Source organism: Triturus cristatus, chromosome 2_1 (assembly GCF_964204655.1).
Source record: "Triturus cristatus chromosome 2_1, aTriCri1.1, whole genome shotgun sequence".
Lineage (NCBI taxonomy): Eukaryota > Metazoa > Chordata > Amphibia > Caudata > Salamandridae > Triturus > Triturus cristatus.
The window spans coordinates 327,080,528-327,107,034 of NC_140581.1; the positions used below are offsets into that span (position 1 = coordinate 327,080,528).

At 37.9% G+C, this 26,507-nt stretch overlaps 1 protein-coding gene across 2 annotated transcripts in view; it reads right to left on the reverse strand.

Moving 5' to 3' along the window:
* Positions 1–26,507, reverse strand: part of HCN1 (hyperpolarization activated cyclic nucleotide gated potassium channel 1) — an 893,359-nt gene that overhangs the window by 43,416 nt on the left and 823,436 nt on the right. The window contains exons 8-9 of one of the 2 annotated variants that reach the window (XM_085631227.1): positions 23,744–23,785; positions 19,023–19,053 (exon numbers count right to left, since the gene is read on the reverse strand). The exons of the other annotated variant lie outside the window; for it this stretch is intronic. Coding sequence (XP_085487353.1) covers positions 19,023–19,053; positions 23,744–23,785 — 73 coding nt within the window. The remainder of the gene's footprint in view (positions 1–19,022; positions 19,054–23,743; positions 23,786–26,507) is intronic. 2 annotated transcript variants of the gene reach the window in all.

Here is a 26,507-nt window from a genome sequence, read left to right on the forward strand (position 1 = left end):
CCTATGAATGGCTTTGGGTGTCGCTAGACTTACTTCAATGCTGGGCTGCAGCACAGTGACCACTGGTTTTGTGAGCTTTAGGGATGTAATCATTTTAGAAGTGTAGCTTAATAATAGCAGTAGCCTTACTCTTTTGTGGGTGGGTGTTTGTATTAGCATGCCCCTACCTTAACTCCTCCCTACCCCTTCTAACCCTTCCTTAAATTTCCCTAAACCCTTCAATGTAGCTGTCAATATTGCCTGTTTTCAAGCCACTTCGCCTGGGCCCTCAAATATTTGATGCAAAAACAGACACCTATAAGTGCAGAGATCTCCGCCACATTGGTGGAAATTTCCCCAAATATAGGATAAGAGAGGCGGAGACTGAGGTCTCCACATGTAGGTTTGTGAACAGCATGTTGCAGTACATGAGTAGTGCCACTGTAGTACTCGTTCACATACCACAAAATGCCGTTTGTCAGTAGACCCCCAAATGATTAAAATATCCCAAACATATCGGAGTAAGCACTCAGTCAAATGAGACACAGAAAGATCTCAAAATGTAAGCCAGTCGGATGTGTTAGACTGAGATGCACTTTCTGAGGCTGACTAGCAATGGAGCATCTTCGAATAGAAGTTGGTAGTAGTTCCCAGCCAAAATGCTGATTTTCGAACTCATAAAAAATCTTGAGGTCAACATCTTCAGCAGAGCAAAGCTGGAAGCTGTAACTATGGCAATCCAAGGTATAATTCTTCTTTTTCACTGTCCTAAAGTACCTGCAAACTTCACAGAGCAGGATAATCCACCTAAACATAGCTCAGACAACTGTGTCTTTATGGATAGGCCTGGCATCTTGTCCTTTTATGGGGCCATATTATCAAGGAACATGGGCTTCTATGGGAATTCACAAGGGCATATTATCAAGCTCATTATCGCCGCTTTAGCAGCAGTTTCCTGCCGCTAAAGCGGTGATAATGTTATCGCCGTTCCTTGATAATATGGCCCTTGCTTGTTGTCTTCCGGTTGGACACTTCTCAAACCTCAGCAAAAAAAGTCTGCTGTGGAAAAATCCTTTTTGGGGTCGGACTTCGTTATTTCCCTTAGGCTTTGAAGCAGGTTTACTGTTTCGGGGGATTCAATATAGAGCAGGAGACTAAATCCCCGCCACAATTCACTATCAGGAGGATGGTGATTCATTCTTAAAGAAAGTTTACCTTTTCTGTTTCTGCAGGTACTTAGCTTTCAAGAGTTTTCAGACATCGGTGTTTAAGACATAAACGTAGTCAGTGATTTTTTTTATCAACCCCTGTACAAATAAAACTAAAGTTCTTGCTGCTTAAGGTTTAGAAATATTACTTTTTGTTAAAAGTGTCTTTCCTGCAACAGCTATTCCAAAATACTTTGTGTCAAATACAATAGCAATTCCAGAGTCCTTTGCACCACAGCTAACAACTATGGAAGAACTTTGATTACCTTCTATTACTCTTCAGCTGTTCAATTCTCTCCAAACGCCATCCAGTATTTTAATGCAGATTCTTAACATCCAATATTTCTACACATCTTGTAATACTGAGTTATCTGCAATTTTAGATTTTTCCTAACAAAAGTAAGACAGATAGGGTTACAGCCAAATGTCACATTTTAAAACAGCCACCTCTGCAGCCAGTGTACAGACCTCTGCCTTAAAGCACATGCTATCTGTATAGATGTTTAAGTGGGAAAACACCTTATTCAAGGTCACATGCCAATTTAAACCTTGTGCGGCTGTATAAAACAAATGAACACATTTACAGCTGACGTACCACAGAGTCAAAAATATAATTAGAGGACTAAACTGTTTCTAATTTTTCGGGAATAACTCATTCTGTTGCGATCAAAAATCAGGACAAAAGCAAACATGTCCTAAAATAACGACTTTACAAAAGAAAATAACCTCTGCAGACACAATGGACTACGAAAATTTGGAATTGATATATGATCTAATACTGTAACCATACCTAGAGTAAATGCAGCACAAGACTCAACTGGAGACAGGAATAACCCTCACATTACCCATTCAATGCTAAGAATTGACATAACTAAAACACATCCTCCTTCATTGTGCTTTGTATGATGGGTGAGGAAAAGGCAATTTGCCACAGGGCTGTGATCCAAAGACTTCACTAGCGACATGTAGCAATAACTACAAACCATCAATAGGACCTAGAAATCTTCCAAACAAATGAGGTGTTAATTTCCTTTCAACATCCAAGTCAGTCCTCATACCCTTGCCTATGGCAGAACTGTAACTGAAGCAATTACAACCTCCGCGTCTATAATGTACTTAGGAGCCTAAATCAGAGTATTCATATGTTATATTCTTTCTTTTATTTCTTTTGTAGTTTCCTTTGTTCCCTTCCCTCAGCTTGGAACATAGAACATAGTACCTGCGTGTGCATTTTATGTTCTATGTTCCAGCTTCGACAGTTGAACTGTTTTGATCTGGTTTTCTTTGCTGTGTGCTGTGCCTCATCTACTCTCCACTAATAAACCACTTATTGCTGATCTGACAATGTCCAGCGCATTTACTTTACAAATTTGGCGACAAGCGGAAGAAGACTCCTATCTCCATGTTTCTGAGGCACAGGTTATTGGAGTTTTCTGGACCCGCATTCACCTGTGTGAAGGTATACCATTAAAGAGTACTGGATGTGTTGCGGTACCTTTTTGGCGAAATCCCGAGTTTCCACTCATTTTCTCCGAGTTGTGAGGAAATTTCTCGTGTTTCACGAGTTTTATACTGGTTTCGTGGTTGCTGCAGACGTCATCAAGGTCAACATCAACGAGGTTGCTGAGATATGACAAGCGACGCAAGCTTTGTGGGTGTTGTAGACGTCATCTCCTGGGCAACGAGGTTGCTGAGATACTAGAAGCGACGTGAAATTCGTAGTGATTGTGAACGTCAAGGATTCTAGTCCTCCTATTGGCTGCGTTTTGCATCATCACGCGGGCGTCCATTTTAAAAAAAAACAAAGGAAGTGTTCCGAGTTGCAGCGGTGAATCGCTGTTCGTGATTTTGTTTAGCAAGATCCTGGTTATCAAGCAAGGGAAGTTTGGCATCATTTGCGACACCTGTGGTAAAATTCATTCTTACAATTGTTACAGCGGCGATATCTTTAGCGCAAGCAGTGATTTTAATAGCGCTATACCCGAGTAACTAAGTGCAGTAAATCTGGTGGAAGTTTCTGCAGACGGCGGTAAAAGATCGAAATATGTATCAGTGATAGTGACTATGACTTTGATCAAACTCATTAATTGAATTTACCACAGTAGATAACTGAAGCAACTCCATCGGAATCTCCACTCTTTCTAGCTGATATGCTGAGAGCGTGAATAACTGTCCCTGGGATGCTGGAAGCAGAATTATTTTGTTCACATTTGCTTGGTTCGTGTAATGTTTCAATTTGTGTACATCATTACACAAATTGATATACTTTCGTGATACACCTATTTCAGATGTCAATGGCAGTATTATCTTTTTCAAATGTGCTATTGTAGTATGCATTATTTCAAAAGATGTTTTGAGAAGAATAAGTTTGTAAGTTGGTGATAGGCATTCTTGGAATATCTGGATTTACTACTTTACTGTGGGTGCGTATATGCACTGATTTCTATTTTTGACTTCGTAAGTTTATAGTATTACGATGCAATTTGATCCTCCTTCTAAATTTTTACAATCCAAAGGGGAACCACCTATTCCATGGGCAAGATGGAAAAAGGAGTTTTTCACATTTCTTAAAGCCATTGATGGTGAACGAATGTCTGCTGAAAGGAAAAAAAATATTTTTCTTCATTCCTTAGGTTCTGAAGGCCAACTTGTGTATAGGACTCTTCCTCCAGTTAGATTTGGTGGGGATCATAATGTTTACGATGAAGCTGTTCTACGTATTGAAGGTAGGTTTAAGCCTACCACTAGTGTGGCACTCAACAGGTTCAAATTTTACACTAGAGCACAAGATGAAAATGAAAGCTTTGATGAGTTCTTAACAGCTCTCCGTGCATTATCTCTACATTGCAATTTTGGCTTAATGACAGACGAAATGATCAGGGATCAAATAATTGTTCATGTTAAAAGTAAGAAAGTTCAAGAGCAGTTGTGGATTTTGGGGGATCCAAGTTTAGAAGTAGCCATTAGTACAGCCAAAGCTTTAGAACAATCCGATAAATGGATTAAATCTCTTAACAAAGATGTTAAATCTGGCACATCTAATGAGATTAGTGTTGTAAATCCTAGCACGTCAAAACCTATGTTCAATAGTAAGAATAGTGTTAAACCTAAACAGTTATATTGTTACAGATGTGGTAATCCCGATCATATTGCTTCGTTTCCACATTGTCCTGCAATGGGGAAAGAATGCAATAAGTGTGGACGCACAGGGCATTTTTCAAAAATGTGTAAGATTGTACCCAAGTTTGGTTCAACAAAAAATGTTCAATCTTCATTTTCTGTTCCAAATAAGGGTAAAGTTTCTTATGTTTCTCATGATGTCTCGGTGGATGATAAATCTCAAAGTAGTATGGAGTCTGGTATTGTTGTTTCAATTCAAGACAACTGTGAAGATTCTGAGATTGACAGAATTTCTTCACCCAAATGTAGAGTTTATGTCATGGGAAAACAGTTGGAACTTATGGCAGACTCTGGATCACCTTGGACCATAATTACAAAAGATTATTGCTATGAATGTTTTGGGGAGTTGATTAATTGTGACTCTCTCTGCAAACCTGATATCATTGCGTTCAATTTTGAGGGTTCAAAAATTGATTTTATAGGATTTAAGGTTGTACCTATTAAATTCAGAGGGAATTCTACTATCATGAAACTGTATGTAACCTTCAAAGGTGTCAATGTTTTAGGTTGGCGTGATCAAGCTAAGTTGAGCATTGTTTTAAATCCGAGGTGCAAAGAACCAGTGTCAGTACTTGCAGTATCATTATCTGGAACAGAGATTATGAAGTTATATCCTCAAGTATTTTCAGATAAGTTAGGTAAACTTGTTGGTTTTAGCCATAGGATCAAAGTTAAGGCAAATGCTGTTCCAATAAGACAAAAGTTGAGGGGTGTTCCCATTAGTGTTAGAGCGGAACTTAAGGTGATGCTGGATGCTATGGTTAAGGATGATATCATTGAAGAGGTTGAGTCATCTGAATGGGTTTCTCCCATTGTTTTGGCTCGTAAACCTGATAATAGCATTCGTCTATGTGTTGATTTGAGGGCGTTAAATTCTAGTTTGATTACTGACTGTCATCCTCTTCCCAACATCAATGAAATGATATGCATGTTAGATGGTGCTTGTATTTTTTCTACTTTAGATCTGCGGTCTGCTTATCACGAAATTGATCTAACAGATGATTCTAAACATTTCACGGCGTTTATCACACCCCATGGGTTGTTCCAGTTTAAAAGAATGCCTTTTGGCCTAGCTTCAGCTGCATCTGTGTTTCAGAGAGCAATGTATCATATTTTTAAGGATGTGAACATGTTTGTCAAATGTTTTCAAGATGATATACTCATATTTTCTAAAAATATGGATGAACATGTTATTAATTTAAATGAGGTATGTTCTAGGTTGAGTAGATCTGGTTTAACACTTAAGGCTTTGAAATGCAAATTTTTTTGCAAATCTGTTGAGTATCTTGGTCATACTCTTTCTGGTGAAGGTGCGGTACCGAAAAAAGCTTTGGTTGATGCGATTGTAAAGGCTCCTGCTCCTGATAATAAGGAAAAACTTCTTTCGTTTGCTGGTCTTTGTGAATACAATAGCAAGTTTATACAAAACTTTGCTAATAAAATGGAGCCTCTTAGAGAGTTAACTAGGAAATCGTCTGATTTTATTTGGACTGATGTACAAGAAATGGCTTTCAGAGATATCAAAAAGGAGATTGTCAATGCACCTACTCTTAAATCTTTTTGCCTTAATAAAAAGTGCATTATCACGGTTGATGCCAGTCTTTATGGACTGGGTGGTGTTCTCAGTCAGTGCTCTGTGAAAGATGAGTGGTGTGAAGCCTTTGCTTCCAGAACCTTGTCTGCTATGGAAAGAAGGTATGCGGTAATTGAGAAGGAATTACTTGCATGCATTTGGGCTATTGAACATTTTCGTAACTACGTATGGGGTAGCAGGTTCCTACTCAGGACTGATCATAAACCTCTTGTTGGTATTCTATCTCCTGGGGGTGGGTGGAACTCCACGGCCCGCATAGCCCGTCTTACCTCCCGTTTACAAGAATATGATTTTGAGGTAGTGTATGTTCCAGGCAGGAATAAAGTCACAGCTGATTTTCTCTCTAGGCTACCATGCTCTGATGGGTGTGTGTCCACTATTGCACAAGATGTGGACATTATTGCCACTATAAAAGATTTTGTTTCTCATGAGTTTGTAAATCTGTCCGAAAGTGAGTGGTCTAGAGAAGTGGATGATGATGTTTTGTGTCAACAGATTTTTGAATTCATAAAAAAGGGATGGCCCAAGGAAAGGCTTGTGTCCGCGGAAATTGCTCCATATTGTCGTATTTCTGCTGAAATTGAAGAAAGTGGTGGTTTACTTTTTAAAGGAGGAAAAAATTATTCCTCCTGCTAAGTTGCAGAAAAAGATTTTGTTTCTTTCCCATCAAGGACATTTGGGTATGTCGTCAATGAAACGACTAATTAGGGAAAATTTCTGGTGGCCTGGTCTTGATAACATGGTTGACAAAACAGTTAGGGAATGTCCTGAATGCATAAGTAGTGATAAGATGCTCCAGGTTTCTTCTGCCCCTCTCAATCCAGTGAGTTGGCCAGTTCATCCTTGGCAGAAAGTGGCTTTTGATATTTCTGGGCCTTTCAAGCAATTACCTCTAAATGCTCGTTTTGCATTAGTCATTATGGATTATCACTCTAAATGGCCTGAGGTTAAATTTGTTGCAAGCATTTCATCTGAGGTGATCATTACCTTTTTGAAAGAGGTTTTTGCCAGTGAGGGAGCACCAGAAGTGTTGGTGACTGATAATGGGGTTCAACTCGTTTCACAGGAAATGAAAGAGTTTCTTTTACAGTGTAACATTAAACATCATACCACGTCTCTATACGAACCAAGAGAAAACGGTCTAGTAGAACGTTTCAATCGTGTTCTTAAAGAAGGCATTCAGTTGATTAATGGATCTTCTGACCCGTGGATGGAGATAGTGAGGAGGAAGTTATGGATGTATCGCATCACTCCTCACTCTGTAACTGGTGTTAGTCCTTTTAGACTATTGAAGGGTAGAGAACCTTCTTCTGATATCTGTCCTTGGTGGATTAAAAAAATTTACTCTAATAACAACATGTTTGATATTGATGTTGTTGCCAAACGTGTGGAAGAAAAACAAAACAAAATGAAATCTGTGTTCGATTCAAAAATGAAAGTCAAAGATCATGATTTTGTTGTAGGAGAATGGGTCAGAATCAAAAAAACTGTTTTTTTGATAAAAGGTCGTTCTAAATTCTACCAACCTATTAAGATTGTGAAGGTTTGTAAGAGTAGTATTATCACTCAAGATGGTAGGGTTTGGAATAGGAGAAGGGTTGCTAAATGCAAGGTTTTAAATAATGCTGGCTCATCTCCATTATGCAATTCTGAGAAAGTTTCTGCTGATGCTCTAGTGCATACGCAATCTGTTGCGTCAAGAGTTAAAGAAAATGTCCGTCCTAGAATTTTACCTGGTAGATATTTAACTTGATCATTACGATTTATGTTATTTTATGTTAGAAAGGAGATGTGTTATATTCTTTCTTTTATTTCTTTTGTAGTTTCCTTTGTTCCCTTCCCTCAGCTTGGAACATAGAACATAGTACCTGCGTGTGCATTTTATGTTCTATGTTCCAGCTTCGACAGTTGAACTGTTTTGATCTGGTTTTCTTTGCTGTGTGCTGTGCCTCATCTACTCTCCACTAATAAACCACTTATTGCTGATCTGACAATCTCCAGCGCATTAACTTTACATCATATTATCAAGCTCAACTGTGTTCAGCTCAGTCTGAGAATACATGCTGTATTTATTGGAATAACATTTTGAATTCAAATACAATCATTGACGGTTTAATTTTTGTATTTATATCAAGGGCTGAACTGTTGTAAATGCTATTTTAGGTAAATTGACACCTTGCTTTAATGGTATAAATACTGACATTCTAAATATTAGTTGAGACAAGAGACGAAGCAGAAACCTTTCTCATTACTGCCTCTCTTATGGGCAAAATGCAAACACTAAACAGTTTTGGGGAGTCAACTCAAAATCAGTGTGTTAATAAGAGCAGGTATTGTTGTTTCAGAGCCTTAAATGTTATAGGCAAACTGAAGCCCATGCTCATCCTAGAACCTGAGCATTAATATTCTCAAAGCTGGAACACTCAAACAGCCTTCTCAGATTCTCTAGCCTTCAAAAACTGCAACAAATTAAAGGCCTGGGTGCTAGATTAATTTGCTGTAATGGGAAAATATTTCTGCAGTTGACCTTAGCTATGCTGGCTATTCATTAGAACATGGATCCATTTCAAATACTTATGTCTAAATGGTAATACACTTAGGACACACCCAAGACTTAACATGCTCACTTACAGTTGAAGCAGCTAGCCTTAATTATTGCCCTGCCTGGAGACTAATAAACATGTTTCAGTTTAAATAAGGAAGCTACAAAGTGTTTAAACTACTATATAATGTTTCCGTTGCTTAGCTTTGTATTTAGGAGAATAGTTTTAAAATATCAAAATGCAGGTCTGACGTTAAATGCAAACTCATATTTTTGTAAAACAATCAACATACACCAAAACAATCCTAGCTAAACAACACGTCAACGCCCGATTTCTGAGTAAAATCTGCTCTCATTGCTAAACCAGGGCTCTTTGCAATCCCATACAACAACTAGAATTGGACAGCATCTCAATTGACACCCATTAAAAGTCAAACTTGCCTTAATGATATCCAGGCCTTAAATAAAAAAGGCAGCCAAAGTGCCACTCTGGTCTTTGCACCAATGCTCATTAACAGCAAGTCTTTTAACATGGAAATTTCACTGCAGTATCAATACCTCCTATGCAACAATTATACCTTCTGAACCAAGCCTGGGCTTTACACAGCCTCGCGCTCTGTCCAGAGACCCCATTGGTCACACAACCGTTGCACGTCATGTCTGGTGAAATGACCTCCGAACAAAATGAAATGCAATACCAACATTTGTAAAGCGCACAGCTACCTCCATAGAGGGGTCCCAGCGTTGGGGTCCGTAAGGAAGATTAAGCGAACCCCGTGGTCCGGAGTTAGGCACACTGGCCGCTGCACCAGACCTCTTCCACTTACATCTGGTAGTTCTTACCCCACTGTGTTTCCTGCCATGTCAACTGTCAGTGGTGGCTTTTGACATTTGAAAGTGGTTGGGCGTAAACTTTCTGTCGGAGTGCACCGTAGCGATCGAGCGCAGCAAGTGAGCACAAACATCTTAAGAGGCGTTGGGTGGCGTTCTCCTCCCCAAGAACATTTTGAAAAAAGAGTGGGTAAATGGTGCATCTTCAAGCAAACTTGAGAAGCAAGAAGGTTAAGGAATTGTGAAAATGCAGTTCTTACATTAATAAAGGGATGCCATATAACAACATGTAGATTCTACCACAAAGTATATAGCACAATTAATCAAATAAATTGGCTTGAAGCCATACAATATTCAGTCAGGTCTATGGGGGACAGCATGTAATATTGCAATAATTCAGGGTCTGCTACATTACCTAGGAGCTATACATTTCCAAAGCGGAAAATCATCTGCTTATAAAAATGTAGTGCCAAATACACAAATGGATGCAAAGTGGTGGCGCATTGGTGCCACAGAAAATGCAGTGCCGGCCTAGTTGCATCTCAAAAGTTGGAAACTTTGTGCCAGTATCTAATGCCCAACATTTTACATGTGCATTAAGAACGTGGGGCCCCATTCACAGAGCTAACTTAAGACAAAATCCTAAGCTTACTACCATTTTGGTATTCACAGAAGGCACTTACTCATTTTGGTATTCACAGAAGGCACTTACTCATTGATGCAGCAGTACCTCTTCATCTTCAAGCGCTATGTGGAATCCTTCCTGTGAGGTGCAGTTCACGCGGTATCCCTTCGAGAGCTATCCGCAGAATCACGGGCTTCGCTACTGCTTTGGTGGGAGTGGGTCACTACTGTGAGAATACACCAAAACCCCAAATGGAGTGGTCTCCCCTTGAAGAAATTGCATTCCACAAATATTCAGACCGGGGTCCCCGCTGGTGCCCACCCGGCCACTGCTGCCAGGTTCAGCCGTTCCCGTCATGTGGTAGCAGTGAACACGAGGTGTGTCTGCCTCGAGGAGGCATGCTCGCTCCTGGCTGGCTGGCAAGTACCGCGTGCATCTCAGCTAATCCAGACGCTGCTCCAGCAGCACCAAGATTGGCTTTAGCAGTCATACTTGCCGCTCATTAGGAGACCGGGGACTGCATCATGGAACAACCCTCGCTCTTCCAATAAGCAGCCTAGTGCGCATGTTCGGGCTGGTCGCAAATTTTTTAAGCCCTAAACAGAACATGCGCACTCTTGCTGTGCGCTCCGCCTACCATCTTATACAGATTATCGATGCCTGTCATCAGACACTGAACTCCTGCTGCCCCGCCCCCTTCTGAGCCGACTGCCTCGGGCGGCCTGGGATTGCAAATATGAGTGAGTGACGGCAACGCTTATTACTCGAGTGCCTCAAATTAATTAGTGGGCAATGCCCAAGCACCCTAATGAACGCACCAACACTGTCAACTGTTCTAAAAAGACATTCCAAGGCTACAAAACCTCCTTGCTTTTTAGAACAGATTGTGTACACATAAGCGGACAGACCCACTGAGACACACATTAATCGATAAACCTGCAATATTTTCCTACCCTGCGAGCTGCTTATAAAAGACATTGCAATCCCCCAATGCTGAAACATGGCGGCTGTTGAGTGTGAGTGAATTCACATAGCCTGATCAGACCACATAGCCTCATATAAACCAATTAGGATTGTACACAGAGTGTCTTGCTCTTTCAATTTATCTTGTGTACTCCCATGCAGCCCTTCATGTGAATCCAAGGCTAAAAGGAGACAAGACAAAATCTTCTGTTTGCTCCTGTTTTAGCCGAGGGCCAGAAAACCTTATTACCACACAAATTAACCTACTATCATGTACCTTCTGTCTTATTATACCCCAAAAATAATTTGCAGACATATTAGCAGATTAGCCACAGAGCATACCCACACATCAATTCCCATAAACCTCATGTACATCCTACTCACATCACCATGCTCATTATTGCACAGCAAACTATGTTAAATAAATCTCACACATCATTACCACACATTAACTAGATAGAATGTTAATCATTGCAACATGGTTCACCCACTTGCATGCACATCCCAGGCTTCCTCATTCCCACAGGCTACAACATGCAGCACATCTAAATTACACGATAATGATGGTGGCCTCATTGTCATTCACAGGCTAGCCTGGATATGCATACTTCAGGAACTTTTTCTCCGGGTCCTCTTCAATTTTCACTTACTGCTCAGCAACACAGATAATGTACTACTTGTTTGAAAATGTACTTTGGGGTGTCATCCAGGGAATTAAGTTATACATACAAATAGTGCTGCAATGCAATGCAATCTAAAGACCCCTCTAAATGTGTCCTAGTTTATGGATTAAATATTAGACCAATGTCTTGTCAAAGGACCTCAACCTCCCTGGCTGGAAATGCATCTATCAATGCCATGGTGAATGCAGAAGACAAAGACTCACCAAAGGAACTCTTTCCAAAGTCAAATTGTTCTCCTCAATTAACTTTCATGATACCTGCTGTAAGCTAGTACTTTTTATCATTGGACTTGAATGAGAATGCTGAAATCCCAGTAACACACCACGGATAGTCTACATCCACTTAAAGGAAAAGTAATTGTTCAAAGGCTTTCTCAACAACAATCTAATCAAAAACCTCTTCAGGCTAGCATAACTGATTATCCCCACAATTGTCACTGAGTTCTTCCTGAGCATGCTGAGAACCAAATCCAATATTCATGACCCTTAAAACTACTGTTACCAAAATGTCTGCTAATCCTTGAAACCCGGTACATCCAAGAAACCAGCAGCAGCAAATGAGCCATAAACAAACAAAAAAGAGAAGAGGACCTCGCAACCTTGTTTACTCTCCACTGCATCTAGCCTAAGGCCAACAGGTCCTTTTCATCTAGAAAACCCTCCACCTCACATGCAGGAGTTTCATCACAACAGCCAAAGGTATAATTCCTCTTTCACAGAAGAGTCAGACAGAAGAGCAAATGCTTATTTTGATTAGGGGCGGCTGGGTGTGTGATGAATTCTGCTCCGCTGGCAGAGTTGGCAGAGCTTTGGCCACGCCGCATTACGGTTCTAAAGCAGAGTTCCTGTCAAATTCCACCAAGTGCCACGGGGCAGAGTTTTTTCTTGCGTGTGGCTCACCAATGGCAAGTTGGCAAGCGCAAGCAATAATTGGTGTCCTGCAGCATCATTTTCAGGCCCTAGGAGGGCACCCAGTGAGATTTTGCCAACGCGGGCAGTCGCAACCATTTGCGGAGAGAAAGCTGCTACTCAAGTAGAAAATCTACTTGTGCTGCAGCAAAGAAGCAGTGCCCTCTGTCATGCAGCGTGGTGCCATTTGCACTGATTTTTCAGTGAAGAACAAGCTCCCCGTGTTAAAACTCAGCATGAGCAGCAAGCTATTCTGATTTCCATTGTTCACAAAACACCATGGAATCACGCTGAGTTTTCATGTATCTCTGTGGAATTCCACAGTGAAACTACGCAAGTTCTGCACACCCCTAATTTAGATCAGTTGAACACTGTTCAGCTCTAGATACGATTATCTGCTGCAATAGTTCCAAAAGAGTAAGGGCTTTAATGTGTGTATGTTTACATATATAATATGAGGGTTGATGTTGTTTCAGATGCCATGTAGATTAGGAGATGGCCATTGTATGCAGATTAGAAAAATTAGCTCTATGGTACTGCTGACTGTAATGCTAGAAACAGATGTTGGGGCAAGGATAAGACAGCTGGTATGATGCAAGCTCTAAGTGGCATAAAGTATGTATTACTGCTACCCTGCTCAACCACCAGCAGTACACATTAATTTGAAATCCGGATGATGATTCTAAAGTGATTTTGATGTTGTCATAGCTGTCAAGTAGTATGTTATTGGATACACTGTTTTGCTAATACAAATAAGACATGTAGAACTCCAGAAAACAATAGGAACCTTTAGTAGGACTACACTCCAAGTAGAGTAAGAGCTGACATCTGAAAAGCAGTGTGTCCTAATTACCTTTGTCTTTTCTGGTCATTTACAGTCTACTCTCTCATTTCAAGGATTCCTTACAAAACCAGCCAACCCACTCTTTATGGAAATGCTGACAATATTGGGACAGTGACTCTGTTTACATTGACATCATGTCCATTTAGCAAAAATTAGAATATATCAATAAAAAGAGAACAAGAGAGAAGACAAAAGTATTAAACAGCAGCATTTCTAAAAGATAAGATCATAATCTATTTTTGTGAATAATAGCAGGAATAGCAGCAATGGGTGAATAATGAATAGCTGCACAGAACAGTAGCAAGTACACAACTGGATGAGGGTGTAAAAGCATGAAAGAAGGCATACATAAAATTTGCAGGGAGAATTTTCTTAAGAAAGCACTGCATTTATATAAAAAGAATCAAGCTACAACAGCTGAGGAAAGCATGCCCACTTCCGGAACCAAACAATTTGATTCTTGATTCTTAAAGAACTAATGTACTATATTGTAAGTATGATGCTCAACAGAAGGAAGAGCTAATTTATTGGATTATTTCACAGTCACTAGGAGCAGTAAAATATTTCATATTCCTACAGTAGTTTGACAGCCATGGTAGGGAGATGGCTGAATTTTTTAGATCTAAAGATCAGATAACTGGCGAGAAAAAGTCTAAAATCCTTAGCATATGAAACTAAGGATTTTTTCACTCTTTTCAGAATATTGAAGATGGTGACTTTCGAATTAGGATTAGTACTAAAATACTCAGCTTGCTCATATGTGTGGCAAATACCTCAAGTGTCACCAATAACTATTATCAGTCCTAATGGACGGACAATGAATGGAGAGAGTGCAATATTTTGATCTTAGTTCACTAACTGCTTAGCATTATTTAGTTTGCGTAAATTCCAGACACACTTATATACTGATTATAGATTATCCATTATTTTGTTGATGGTACGTGAGTCGTCTGAGTTCATTGGAAAAGGAAGACATCTTGACCCCCACAGATAGCACAGTATCGATAGATTGTGCACATTAACTGAACGTGCTTGCATCAACTGTAGTAGTTTGCAATTTTTATTCACTCATCAGCACAATATCACTGAGAACACTAATGCGAGGAACATCAAATGTCACTTCCAAGATTTTTCAATTGCAGCCATATACCAAACAATGAAATGAGTGCTTCGCTACTGTAAAGCCAATATAGAACACAATGTCAGTTATTGCCAATGGGCCAAAATACAAAATACAATTACATATCTGTATTTAGGATATCACTTTAGATGTTGAAACGTTCAATACAAACTGCACTTAAATGATTTTAAGGAATTACAAGTTTCTAAATTAGAATAGAATTCTGAATGTATATATAGATTTAACTCAATATAAGATGATTTAATATTTCTGTAAGTTATAATGTGGCCTAATTAAGTACATTAATTAGATGTGCTTTTCATGATTGGTCAAAAAGTGTTTGTTTCATCAAAAAATTAAATTGTATTTTATGAATTACTGGGTCTGATTTCATATTATAGCAAAGTATGGATCATAAATGTATGAGTAGCAGCACAATGACTTTACAAAGTATCTTTATGGTACACTTGTAAATCCCTGCTGCTTGAAACATTAAACATTTGCAATGTTAATAATTTAACTTGAGTAAATAGACACATTTATAATAACTTGGAAGCAAGTGTACAGAAGATTACAATGGTATGCATAGATTTAAATTTGTATTTGCATTTAAATGACTTTACAGTACTGCTAAATACCATAAACCTAGTCTCAACATTAATTGAGGTTTATAGAGGCATAGGGCTGTTAAGTTATTTGATATAATTGATATATTTGTACACCTATAATTTGTCAAAATATTTGTGAAGTAGATTTTCTATTGCGAAAAACTTATATTTCATATCTCTGTTGGTACAAGCAGCTAGAGTGGAGATTTTTAATTACAGATTCCACACCAGCATACTTTGATTGGAACGAGAGAAGCTACATACCAATACATTTAATTGACAGCATCTTCAGCAATATCACCTACTTCTTAGCCCTTGTGGGCTAATATATGTGTCTCGTCATGAGAGGTCGAGATTACTTGATTAATTATTAAAACACTTATCTTGCCACAGTCTGTTTATATTATGTCTACACTGAGGTGCTCATACTGTCACTTAAAAAGGTGCTAAAACAGCATTCTTTAACATTGAAATGCCATATATTCACTGAATGGGGCTGCAATGCTATGACATGCATTAGATTGGAACATTTTAACTCAGAGTCCAGATTTAAAACATAAAAGAAACTTTTAAAATGATACCCTGGCTAATGCTAAATCATAACTTGTGCTATGTTTACACCGGAAGGAGGCAAAATGCACAAGAATTTCTCACGCTTAGGACAATTAAGACATTTGTATTATGTGGTGTGGTGACATTAAAAATAGAAAAATGCTATGACCTCAGAAAACATGATGGGGCCTTATTATATATTGAAATCTAAGCACTTTTGAAAATCTTTATGGAGTCCCATTTGTAGACATTTTCAGAGCCTATCATGAAGACAAAAACATATGTTTTATAGACAGATATTTTCTACCAAAGCAGTGTCTTACAATGTAGCCTTCTTAAGGCTAACAGATTAATTTGAGTGTTTCTAGAAAATGCACTTCTTATGCATGCTCACAGCAGATATTTTGCCTTTGTAGCTATTAGGACTGTGTGGCATGTGACACAAGTAATCAGTGATGGAATGTGTGTGTGCTGGCACTAAAATGGTAGTGGCAACATTGATTTCAGCCAAGGTCAGTGAAAAGATACACCTATGGTGTGCAAATTAAATGTTGTTTTTGGGCTGCAGTGTGTATTTTCATTAGCCACACACACGAAAAACAAATATATGTGTTCCAGGAGGCACAATGTGCTCTGTCCGATCTGTCTTTTACATGCACTGCAGTGACATATGGCAAGGAAAAGTGCCTTTTCCATGTTGGAAAAGACAATTCATAAGTCACCGCTAAAGTGTGTCTTGTAAGCCCATGGAGCGGCGTGCTGATATGTGAAGATAGGGCACACTACATATTGGGGTTAGTGAGCTCTCACACTGAAATAAAATATAAAAGACATTTAACTGTGTAAGCCTAGGTAGGCTTTCTCATGGATAGCCCTAGTTGGAATTACCGATTAAGGAAATGCTACATAAATACTTCAAAGTCATTTCCTACTTCATATTATAAATCCGATTTAGTAAGGAATCATATTATTGAGAACTTAAGTCAACATTAATTTAAAAAGGTACTTTAGGCTGTCTGAGCCCTAGCTGGCCTAAAACCAATTCTGCACAACATCACATCTCTAGGAGATAGAATATGAATTCTTGAGTGGGAGTATTAACTCAGCGAACAATAGCTGCAACTGAGCACAGAAAGAACTAATGGGAGCAGACAGGAACAGCTGATAGCACAATGGGCAGCATTAACACTAACCCTTTTGACTTGGAGATGCCAGGGAGGTCTTTTCCTAGTCATGCACAAGAACATGCTAAACAGCCAGGCTCTAGTTAAAGTGGAGGAGAAGACCAGTTCTGACAATATACCACCACATTGAAACATATAGTCCTGGGCAATCTTACAGTACTACAACAAGGAAGTGCTAAAAAAAGAAGGAGGGGGACTGTAAGAAAATACTTAGGATTGGGTAGAAGCATTTCGGCAAACACTGGCTAGTGTGTAGAATACATATGGCACCTCAACAGCACTTCACTGAATATTCCTATACCACAGAAGACTCCATATGTAGAAGAGCTCCCTGATGGAAGAACACTCCTGACTCTTGCAGGAAAAAAAGCACTCCCTTAAAGAATCTTACTGGCACCTTCAGATTAGAACTGCGCTCCAGTGGTCTGTACTTCAAGGGGCAAGTAGTTGGCCCCCACTTTGCCTTTTACAGGGACAAGAAACGTAACTCTGGCAGGGTCTGGCAGCTCAGTTGAATAATGCATCTACTTCAGAAAGATATGTTTAACTTTGTGATCATGGGTTCAAATATTCTTCTGGGTCCACTCGGCATTTCATTCTTCTGAGATCAATAAAATGGGTACCATTGAGTTAGGTAACAATAAACATCTGTTATTCAGTGCCACAATGCACTTTACGAATACATGTGTTTTGCTGACTTCAAGAGGACCCATTTGACCACAGAGGACTGGACCCTGCAGGAGGTATGGCTAGAGAAACTTGCAGTCCAAATGCCTGCCCTGAGGTATTAGGTTTGGTAGGACTGACTACAAGGAACTTTCCCAGTAGTTGGACATCAGGTGTTAAGAGAAAACCTCAACATCCTCTCCATCACTGTTGGCCTGAAAGTGAACCTGGGTCCCAGTCAACTGTGAACTGATCTTTTTCAATTTCACATTTTTTTTTTAGGTGACGTTTTCTATAACATGTCATAGCTTTCTATTTTTGGCTTCCCTAAACCCATTTTATTGATCATTTTATCTTTTTATTCTATAGTTTTTTTTTTTTTTTCTAGATTGGTTTGGGACTTGTATTGTCTTGTGTTCTTTGAAATTTTCGGTTTGGTACTGCTGATCTTAGCATGCACTTCTCTGGAGATTGCCTGCTGCTTGTGCCACAGCTACCAGAGGTTGAGCAGAGATTCTATCAGAACTGTGTTTTCAACCAAACAATGTGGGTTCATTGAGTTGAGTGGTATACTACCGTGGAAATTAAAACCCTCATCCTGCCAGTATCTATATTTAAAGGTAAAATTATTGAACATTTCCTAATTGTCTTCAATTGTTCAAAACTGTTCTCCTATGATTTATTTCTGCTTTCTGGGGTTTTAGTCAGCAATGTGGAGTTTCCTTCTGTATGTGCATTTGGAAACACTCTACTAAAACATAAAAGTCTTAGAATGCTTTAGAGTATGGTTGATTCTTTGTGTGTCTTACATTGTACTATTAGTGTAAGCCCCTCAACCCATGGACTATTGCTACTCTTTAGTTTCTCACAAACATTCTCTTTATTATAATTTGTGTGTATTTAATTCCTTTAAAGTGCTCTGATGTCTTTTGGATGAAGAAGCACCATACTGTAAATTGTACTGTAGTGTAAATTGTGAAAGTAGAGACATAGCATTTGTGCTGTGGATGATAAGAAACATGTGTAACTCACGTTCAGGAAGTGCTTTGCTCTTTGGAATTAAGTGTCTGGTCTTTAACTTAAAATGCACAAGGGAATTTCAAAATCCTACATCCCTGCAGATCCGACATCTTAGAGCAGTTCTCCAACTTAATAAATAAACATTGGAATAGGATGTGAAGAATTGTGCAAGGATAGATCTAATTTGCTGGGGCTATATTCAAAGTGAGAGTTATGAAGTGAGTTATGAGTTTCAGTCAAATTGTTGATAACCATACAGCAGTGACTTGCTAGGTTTTCTGTGCTTTTCATTTGGATAATCCGGGATACTTGCTTTCTGTCATTGACCATTGTTCTGTTTATATTTTCTCCAAATGCTTTCTATAATATTCAGTATTGAATACTACAACTGGCAGTAAGCAGACATAATGGCATCAGGAGGGCAACTTTATGAATTGTGCTTATGTAACACAGCAATAACAAGAAAAACTAATGCTTTTGGCTATTGCAAAGCTCAGAGGAAGACAAAAACAAACCTGCATTTCTTTTCCGACTGCTGTCTGAAGCCTGAATGCAAATTGCAATAAAAAATAAAAGTTATGAAATTGAACATATTTTAAAAGTTTTCAAAAAAAATTCTGTAGTGCAGAAAACACAATTGACTTTGTGGTGCTGTATATTCAGCAACAATAGATAGTAAAACTCCTGGTGGGAGTTCGATATATTTGGGGTGGATTCAAAATTTTGAATATTTTAAAAGTGTAAATGGATTACTTGGTCAATAAGGTTCATTCCAATCAGCATATATAGCTATGCTATCAGAACAGCAAAATGCCAACATAAAATGATTGTTTGGAATGAAGCATGGATCTTGTGACACTGTCCACCTACTCCTCAAAACAGCCCCTCAGAAGTATCTACAATCCCTCAGAAGGTAGTATTCGTATGGCCCAGTACCTCCTCTTTTGCTATAAATTCAAATTCCATTGATCCACATATTTAGTTAAAGTAAGAAACATTTTATCTAATTTCTTCACATGCATCAATCGCATCATGCAGACCTCAAGCCATAAATATATATTACACTATAAATGTCTGTGCATTCTTTTATTAATTTAACTGAAATGTTGGTTTTAAAAAACTTAAAAATAAATGAAGACAATTTAAAAGACAAACTGATATTTGATTTATCTAGTTATATAATGAATATACACTACCCAGAACTCAATCGGCACCAACATAAAAACTACCTGATGTACTCTAGCAGTGAGTGACCAGGACCTAAGTTTGTGTCAAAACCCTCCCTAATTATAAGATGAGTTTTGAAGGCCTTTCTACCTAATAGATGGGTCTGTGTTAATCTAAGGGAACTCATTTCACATTTTAGGAACCAAATATCTGAAGGATCTGTCTCAACACTGTGCAGTCTGTGCAGTCTTTATTTTGGATGATCTCCATGAGAAAATTATATTTTTGAACTTTTTTGCATCATGCACAGTATTTTGAACATGGCCCTTTGAGCCACAAAACAGTCAAACACTATAAATGTGCTGGAGCCTGGTCATTGGGTCATGTGGTCACATTAAATACAAAGAGTTGCAATAGTGCAAACAAATACATGCAGAAATAAAAGCATCATAAGAATCCTGCAGATGGAAATGAAAAATGTTCTTACGTTTTTATCTTCAGTTATCTTAAACAACTGCCCACCACTGCAGACACATGGTGGTCAAAGGTCAGACTGTCATCAATGGTCACTCACTGCCAGGATTTGACCTTATACAGATATTTAACTGCCATTTCCCCAAAATTAAAAGCTCTACCTTACTGACACCCAGATTTAATAAGTTGTACCCATCCATTGTTGAAGTCCTGCTAAGCAGTCATGGAGAGTAATAGCAGAAGTAAGTGCTGAATAATTTAAGCAGACCACAATCAGAAAGTTGCCAGTATTAGAAAAGGCATGAAAGCCATCAATGATTGCATATAAAGATTGAATAGCATAGAAGAGAGAAACAAGCCCTGTGGCACTTCATACATAATCAGGGCACAGGAAGATTTAAACGTGGCATATCTAAGAGACTGAAACTAATAGAGAACAATCAGATAATATTTACAGTTTAAGTATAGACAAATACATTATTAAAAAGGCTGATCAAATGAGTCTCAGTGCCTCTCTGCATTTTAAGGTACACAATCTTGAAATACTCATAACTAAATATTACACAACTTACTTGTGCTATCAAAATTGGAATTCCTGTGATATATTGTGACTAGTTCAATTTCTATAATAACTGTGCTGGATTTAGTCTTCTTTAAGCTTGATAAATTTGAAAATATTAGGTGTAGGTCTAAATTTGTCTCATATGTAATACTCTTCAGGCACCTACAGGGCACATTAGATTGTGGAGCAAAATAAAAATGAGTTTACTGTACGCTGAATCTTTCTCCTAAACAAGAAAGATTTCAACCTTTTGCAGATTAGTCACAGTAGGCATATTACAACTAGCCTAATAAACCCATCTACTTTTAATTTTAAGAAAGATTTACTATCACTCAAAAGTCCTCAGGCCAATCTTTGGGTGTCTGCAATAATTTCTCCAATATAGATTAAAAAATCTGAGTCAACACTGGGACCAAAACTGGAGTCCATAATTCGGACTCAGTAAAACGTAAGCCTGCTAGATGCAGAGGTTTCTGTAGGATCCAAGATGCATCACATTTCTCACACTTTCTTTTTGATATAGCTACAACCACTGTAGCATTGATTAGATATCAACAACAAAGATTTTAAAATGCACACAGATAGCCCACATATTCCTCTTAAAACAGGGAACACGAAATGCATTGGCAACATCTATAGTTATAGGAAAGGAAATTAGCTTTGCATTCATAAATTCAAAAGTGAGGTACTTTTAATAGGTCATGGTACGGGCAGCATATTACTGTTGACTTATCCTAGAACCGGAAAAATACTTCAACCTGGGCACCAAAGAAAATGGATTGAAAGTAGTTCTTAAATTATATCATCCCTCCTTCCTCAAGTCAATACACTGGTTAAATACACCTATTACCAATTACCAGTATTTCAAAGTGATGTTCCTGTCTTACAAAGCAACCTTTGTGTGTGATAGGACCTTGCCCTAATCATGATCTGACTGATCTACTACATAGTACAATATACTCTAAAAAGGCCTCTGCAAAACACCACAGAGAGTCTATGAACAGTACAAGGCCATCATGGAATTTCCACCATGCCCATGGCCACCAAGTAATCCATCACTGCACAACAGGGCCAGACCAAGTAATGAAAAGAGCTATGATTAAACACACCCCACAACCCTGAATCCTATTCATATTTCGATTACATCCAACCTTACTGATTGTGGATATTCTTCTCTAATTCTTTTATTTTTATTTTCATAATTCAATGCAAATGCCATCGAAGAGGAATTAAATAAAAAAATGCACTGAGTGCAACAACAGGTGTTTAGACTACATCTCAAGGTTAAACAACAAAGTCCTCACTAGAAGAAGCTACTTGTGAAATACGGAATAAAATTCAAAAACCAATTCCACCATGATAAATGTATTGAGCAACAATACATTACAGAAGTTATCTTTATTCCACAATGACGAAAATTTCAATTTAAGTTACACCATACCTGTTTGGAAAGCCAATTTCAAGCAGTTTAAATGGTGGCACAAGCATGACAGCACCACATGGACGTTCAAGAAACTTCTAAAATCATACTTGCAGCAGCTAAACCTTTGACTGCCAATATTCCACAAGAATCAGTGCTTGAGGCATGCATGATTGGATGGCCTAGTTCTTTCTGCTCTCCTTTTTCACCTAACTGTTATGAGTTAAGCTAATCTTTACTTAATAGAGTTATTTGACGTAGTCACATGGTGACATGTTTGGTACTTACAAAATAATAAGAATAAACATGTTTGAAATTGGATGCCTGGAGAAAAGAAACAATGCCCAAAAAAAAATTGTGTTGTATCAAGTTAGAAACACTTTCAAATAAATGTATAACCATAAATGTTTGCACTGAACAAAAAGTATATTTGTTGAAATTATGTAAGACAAAACTTTTCTCCCAATGAAACAATCAGGAGTTTATGATTCTGAATAAAGATGTGTAAAATGATGTGCTGGACATCTTTACCACTGTTGAATATTCTTGATGTCCCTTTGATGCATGAATGGCATGGATATGTGAATGTTGAAAATGTTGAGAGATGTATTGTTTGGCATTTTCTGTTACTTTTTCAATCGTAGTAAATAATGTACGTGGTGAATCTGCACTTCAGAAGTCACAAGCATAACCACATTTGTGTTACCTTCAAAGGGTGCATTTGTACATTCAGTATGTGCCCTTTAAAGCTATACACTAGAATCAACATTTGATAACATGTGCAATGAATGTGTTAAAAGTGGTACGTGCACTTTCGCAAATGATGCATCTCTATATACATCCCTTGAATTGAACCGATCTAAATTTAAACTCTTGTGCATATTTACAGGGATTCTACAATTCATTGAACATTTTGAGAGAAATTTTCTCATTTTACACATCTTTATCTCATGACTTGTCCAGAACACCTCTCATACAGAAGAAATGTCAAATACCTGCTGGGAATTTAGAATTTAAAACACAATTGTTTCTCAGTATAAGAAATTCATATGCTTGTTAAATTCTTCTTAGTCTTTTTTGGTCTGTAAAAAATCAGCATGGTGATATTATAAAGAGGAATAGTAAATATTAAGCAACAGCTCAATGCATGCTACAAAAATGAATGAGTTAGGTATTTCCAGTTGTGAAAGCAGCAGAAAAGTGTAACATGCAATATATTTGGATTATAAATTGGTGAAGCAAGGCAAATCTAATTCAGTATGTACATATGTTTTTCATTTTACTTGGCTAAATTGTCTTTACTCTTGAGTGTAAGTTTTCAGAAAATTGGTAGTGTCTAGGATGCCTGAATGGAGAGCTTTTTTTATAATTCTAAATTGTACTTTAAAATCAGACTCGAAATTTTTATGTAGGCACATAATTCCACATTTATCTTTGCAAATAACAAATGTGGATGCTATCATATTTATGTGTATTCTTTAACCAAGCTCCCACTTTGTCAGGCTTAGAGCTTACTACAACCACTGTGTTACAAAAGGTACTTGGAGCCACACAAAAGAGTGTATTTTCCAAATTAAATTTGCCTTTTAAGTATCTCTTCTGGTGTGTCTGACCTGCTTTTCCCAGAGGATGTCTACGGATGGGAAAACTGAGACCTGCAGGTAGTAGATCAGTCCCAGATTATTAACAGAGCAATATTTTGGGTGAGAAACAATTCTTTACAATTCTTATGCAGACAAAATAAGAGAAATAGTAGTGTCAAGTGTGATGGGTAGATATTAAGAAAAGATTAACTATGACCATTGTTAGCCTAACAGTAAAATAGTCTGAATTGAAATCTACTACCTATAAACTTGTCCCAATCAACCTCATTTTGAACATCTGGAAATCCTCATTGATAAATGCCAGGTACCTCTACTTTTGATCTTTTTTTATCATTTTGTTTTCTAGCTGTCACTTTTTTCTAAATTACAGAAGACGTTGTAATTTGGGATCTAGAGAGTAGGCTAAAAAATGTGCTTTGTTTTTTATTGAATATAGTGTATGCATTTTGCAAAGAAAGTCACAGCACAGTTACCATATGCACAATTTTTCTGCTGTGCTCTTTTGCTAATACAAACTTGAACAAATATGTACTACTGTCAGACTAATTAAATAAAAACTTTGTGTCAAGGCACAAATGGATTAACCTTTTTTTTACCATATATTGCCATATTTGGGGATAGAGCAAAATGATATTCCATTTTAGCCCCATCTTGCAAATGGAAAAACTTTATGAATACCTGGGTTTGTAGCATTTTGTATCATCATAATTAATATATCAATTACACATGTACATACATAACAGCATTTTAAAACCTTTTAGTAGACTGAGAGATGAGAAATATTTCAATTCTCTTTAAATTAATTTTAGCATTTTAAGAAATTATAGTGTTGCTATTTGCGGGATGTCTCGTAGTATTTTTTGCACAATCAGAAAGTAATGTTTGAATGAATTACACACCTATACTGATATTTTCTGTAGCATATGGAAATATTGTGTTGGTTTTTATTAACTTAAAACAATAAATTATTCCTCCAGGGTTATGGTCATGGAAAATGGTATGCATTTTAATATGGATCAAACAATTTGTTTGCTCCTTTTTTATCATACAAGCCATAAAAATGATCTACTTTACAGCACCTTTTTCCTCAGTTATAAAATTTGTTTAAAATGCCCCAGAACAACTGTAGCCCTTTCTTAAATGTCACATTTTATCATAAACTGTGCAGGGCCACCCTTGTGTAAATGTTAGATTAAACCAAAACCCATACTATGGCTTGTTTCTATAGCAAGGACTCCTTCTATAATGCCAAATTCTCTTCAGCTGTTCTTAGAGAGGCATATTGTGAATAGGGAACCATTTGGTTTACGAAGGGTATCTGCTGTTTACAAAGGGAAGTGCTCCAGCTTAGCCCAATGAAAGAGTCGCTAAAGAACAAATCCATTTTGTAGTACAATAAGGGATGAAGATATAGAATGTCTAAAGTTTTCCAAATTTCGCCAAAATTCTGATGAGAACACTGAGAGGCAACAATAAGAATTATGATGCTCAGTTACCTCCCACATGTGGCATGCCTTTAAATATCAATTTCCACCAAGGTTGAGGGTCCTGGCAATTTTTCAAATTTGTGATGCGGATCAATATCATAGAGATAGGTAATGTACTGAGTAAAGTGGTATGACAGCACCAGTGCCTATTGCACATGCCAATTCCGATGGTTCCAATGAAGTGGAATTTAATGAGGGTATTCTATGGCTGTGCCTATTCTCATTGCTAACATCAACCCCCACCCCCACCCCCACCCCAAAAATGAGTTTGTAATTTTATCTGCTTGCCACACTAAATCCCTGGGTTAAAACCAAGGCTGACCCTTACATAAGCCAAGGTAAGGAACAGCCTTTGGGTGTGACCTAGTGGTAGTGCTAAACAACAAGAAGTATCTGATGCATTTATGTTAACTTTCATGTAGTGTACTCAAATGCAAGCTAGAATTTTGTCTGGAGAGCTGAAATTCCTTCTGACTAAATCAGCTCTCTTTCTTTGCCATGCCATCCACTGCACAGTTGCAGGTCTCCTGATGTTTTGCAAACCTTCAGAGTGAAGGAAGCAGCAAATGGCAAGTGAGAATCTGCTGAGCCTGCCGCTGTCACTCACGTGCTTACTAAAATATGACTTCTGAGGTCTATGAATGAGTAGCTATGCTATGGATGCCTCTATATATTAGTAATGCTGCCATGAATATAGTAATTACAATGTTCCCTGATATTATAGCTGCGCAGAATGAAAATTGCTTTTTAAGCTGTTTCTTTATTTTTCAGGTTTGCATTCATAACAGTAGGTTACAAAAAAACATTTAGTATTGTCATCAGCAGTTAGTCCAAAGAGAACACACAAGAACATATTTGTTTGGGCATTTTAGGGAGACAAAACCAGTATGCCTCAAGGCTTGAATGTCTGAACCTTGTTTGTAAGTCCATGCATTTATAGAGCGAGGATTTGGGGGGGGGGAATGCTGGGTTTGATTGTTTCCCTAAGGTCCAGCATATGTCCAGCAGATGAGTTAAGTGCAGGAATGGAGAATGTTATAAGCAAGCTTTAATAAATATAAATGATGTCATGTCTTCTTGGCTATGATACTCTATGTTGATGAAAGCATTAAGAAGGCTTTCCCACCAGGGAATAAAGGATAATGATAAATATGTTCCTACAAGTGTCACTGGAAAACCTGTTCTACAAATTAATGGATTGGGCTTTCTAGATGTAGCAATATCAAGCATTTGCAGAATTAGTGGATAAACTACTTCTACAGTAGCTAACTGGATGTATATTTATT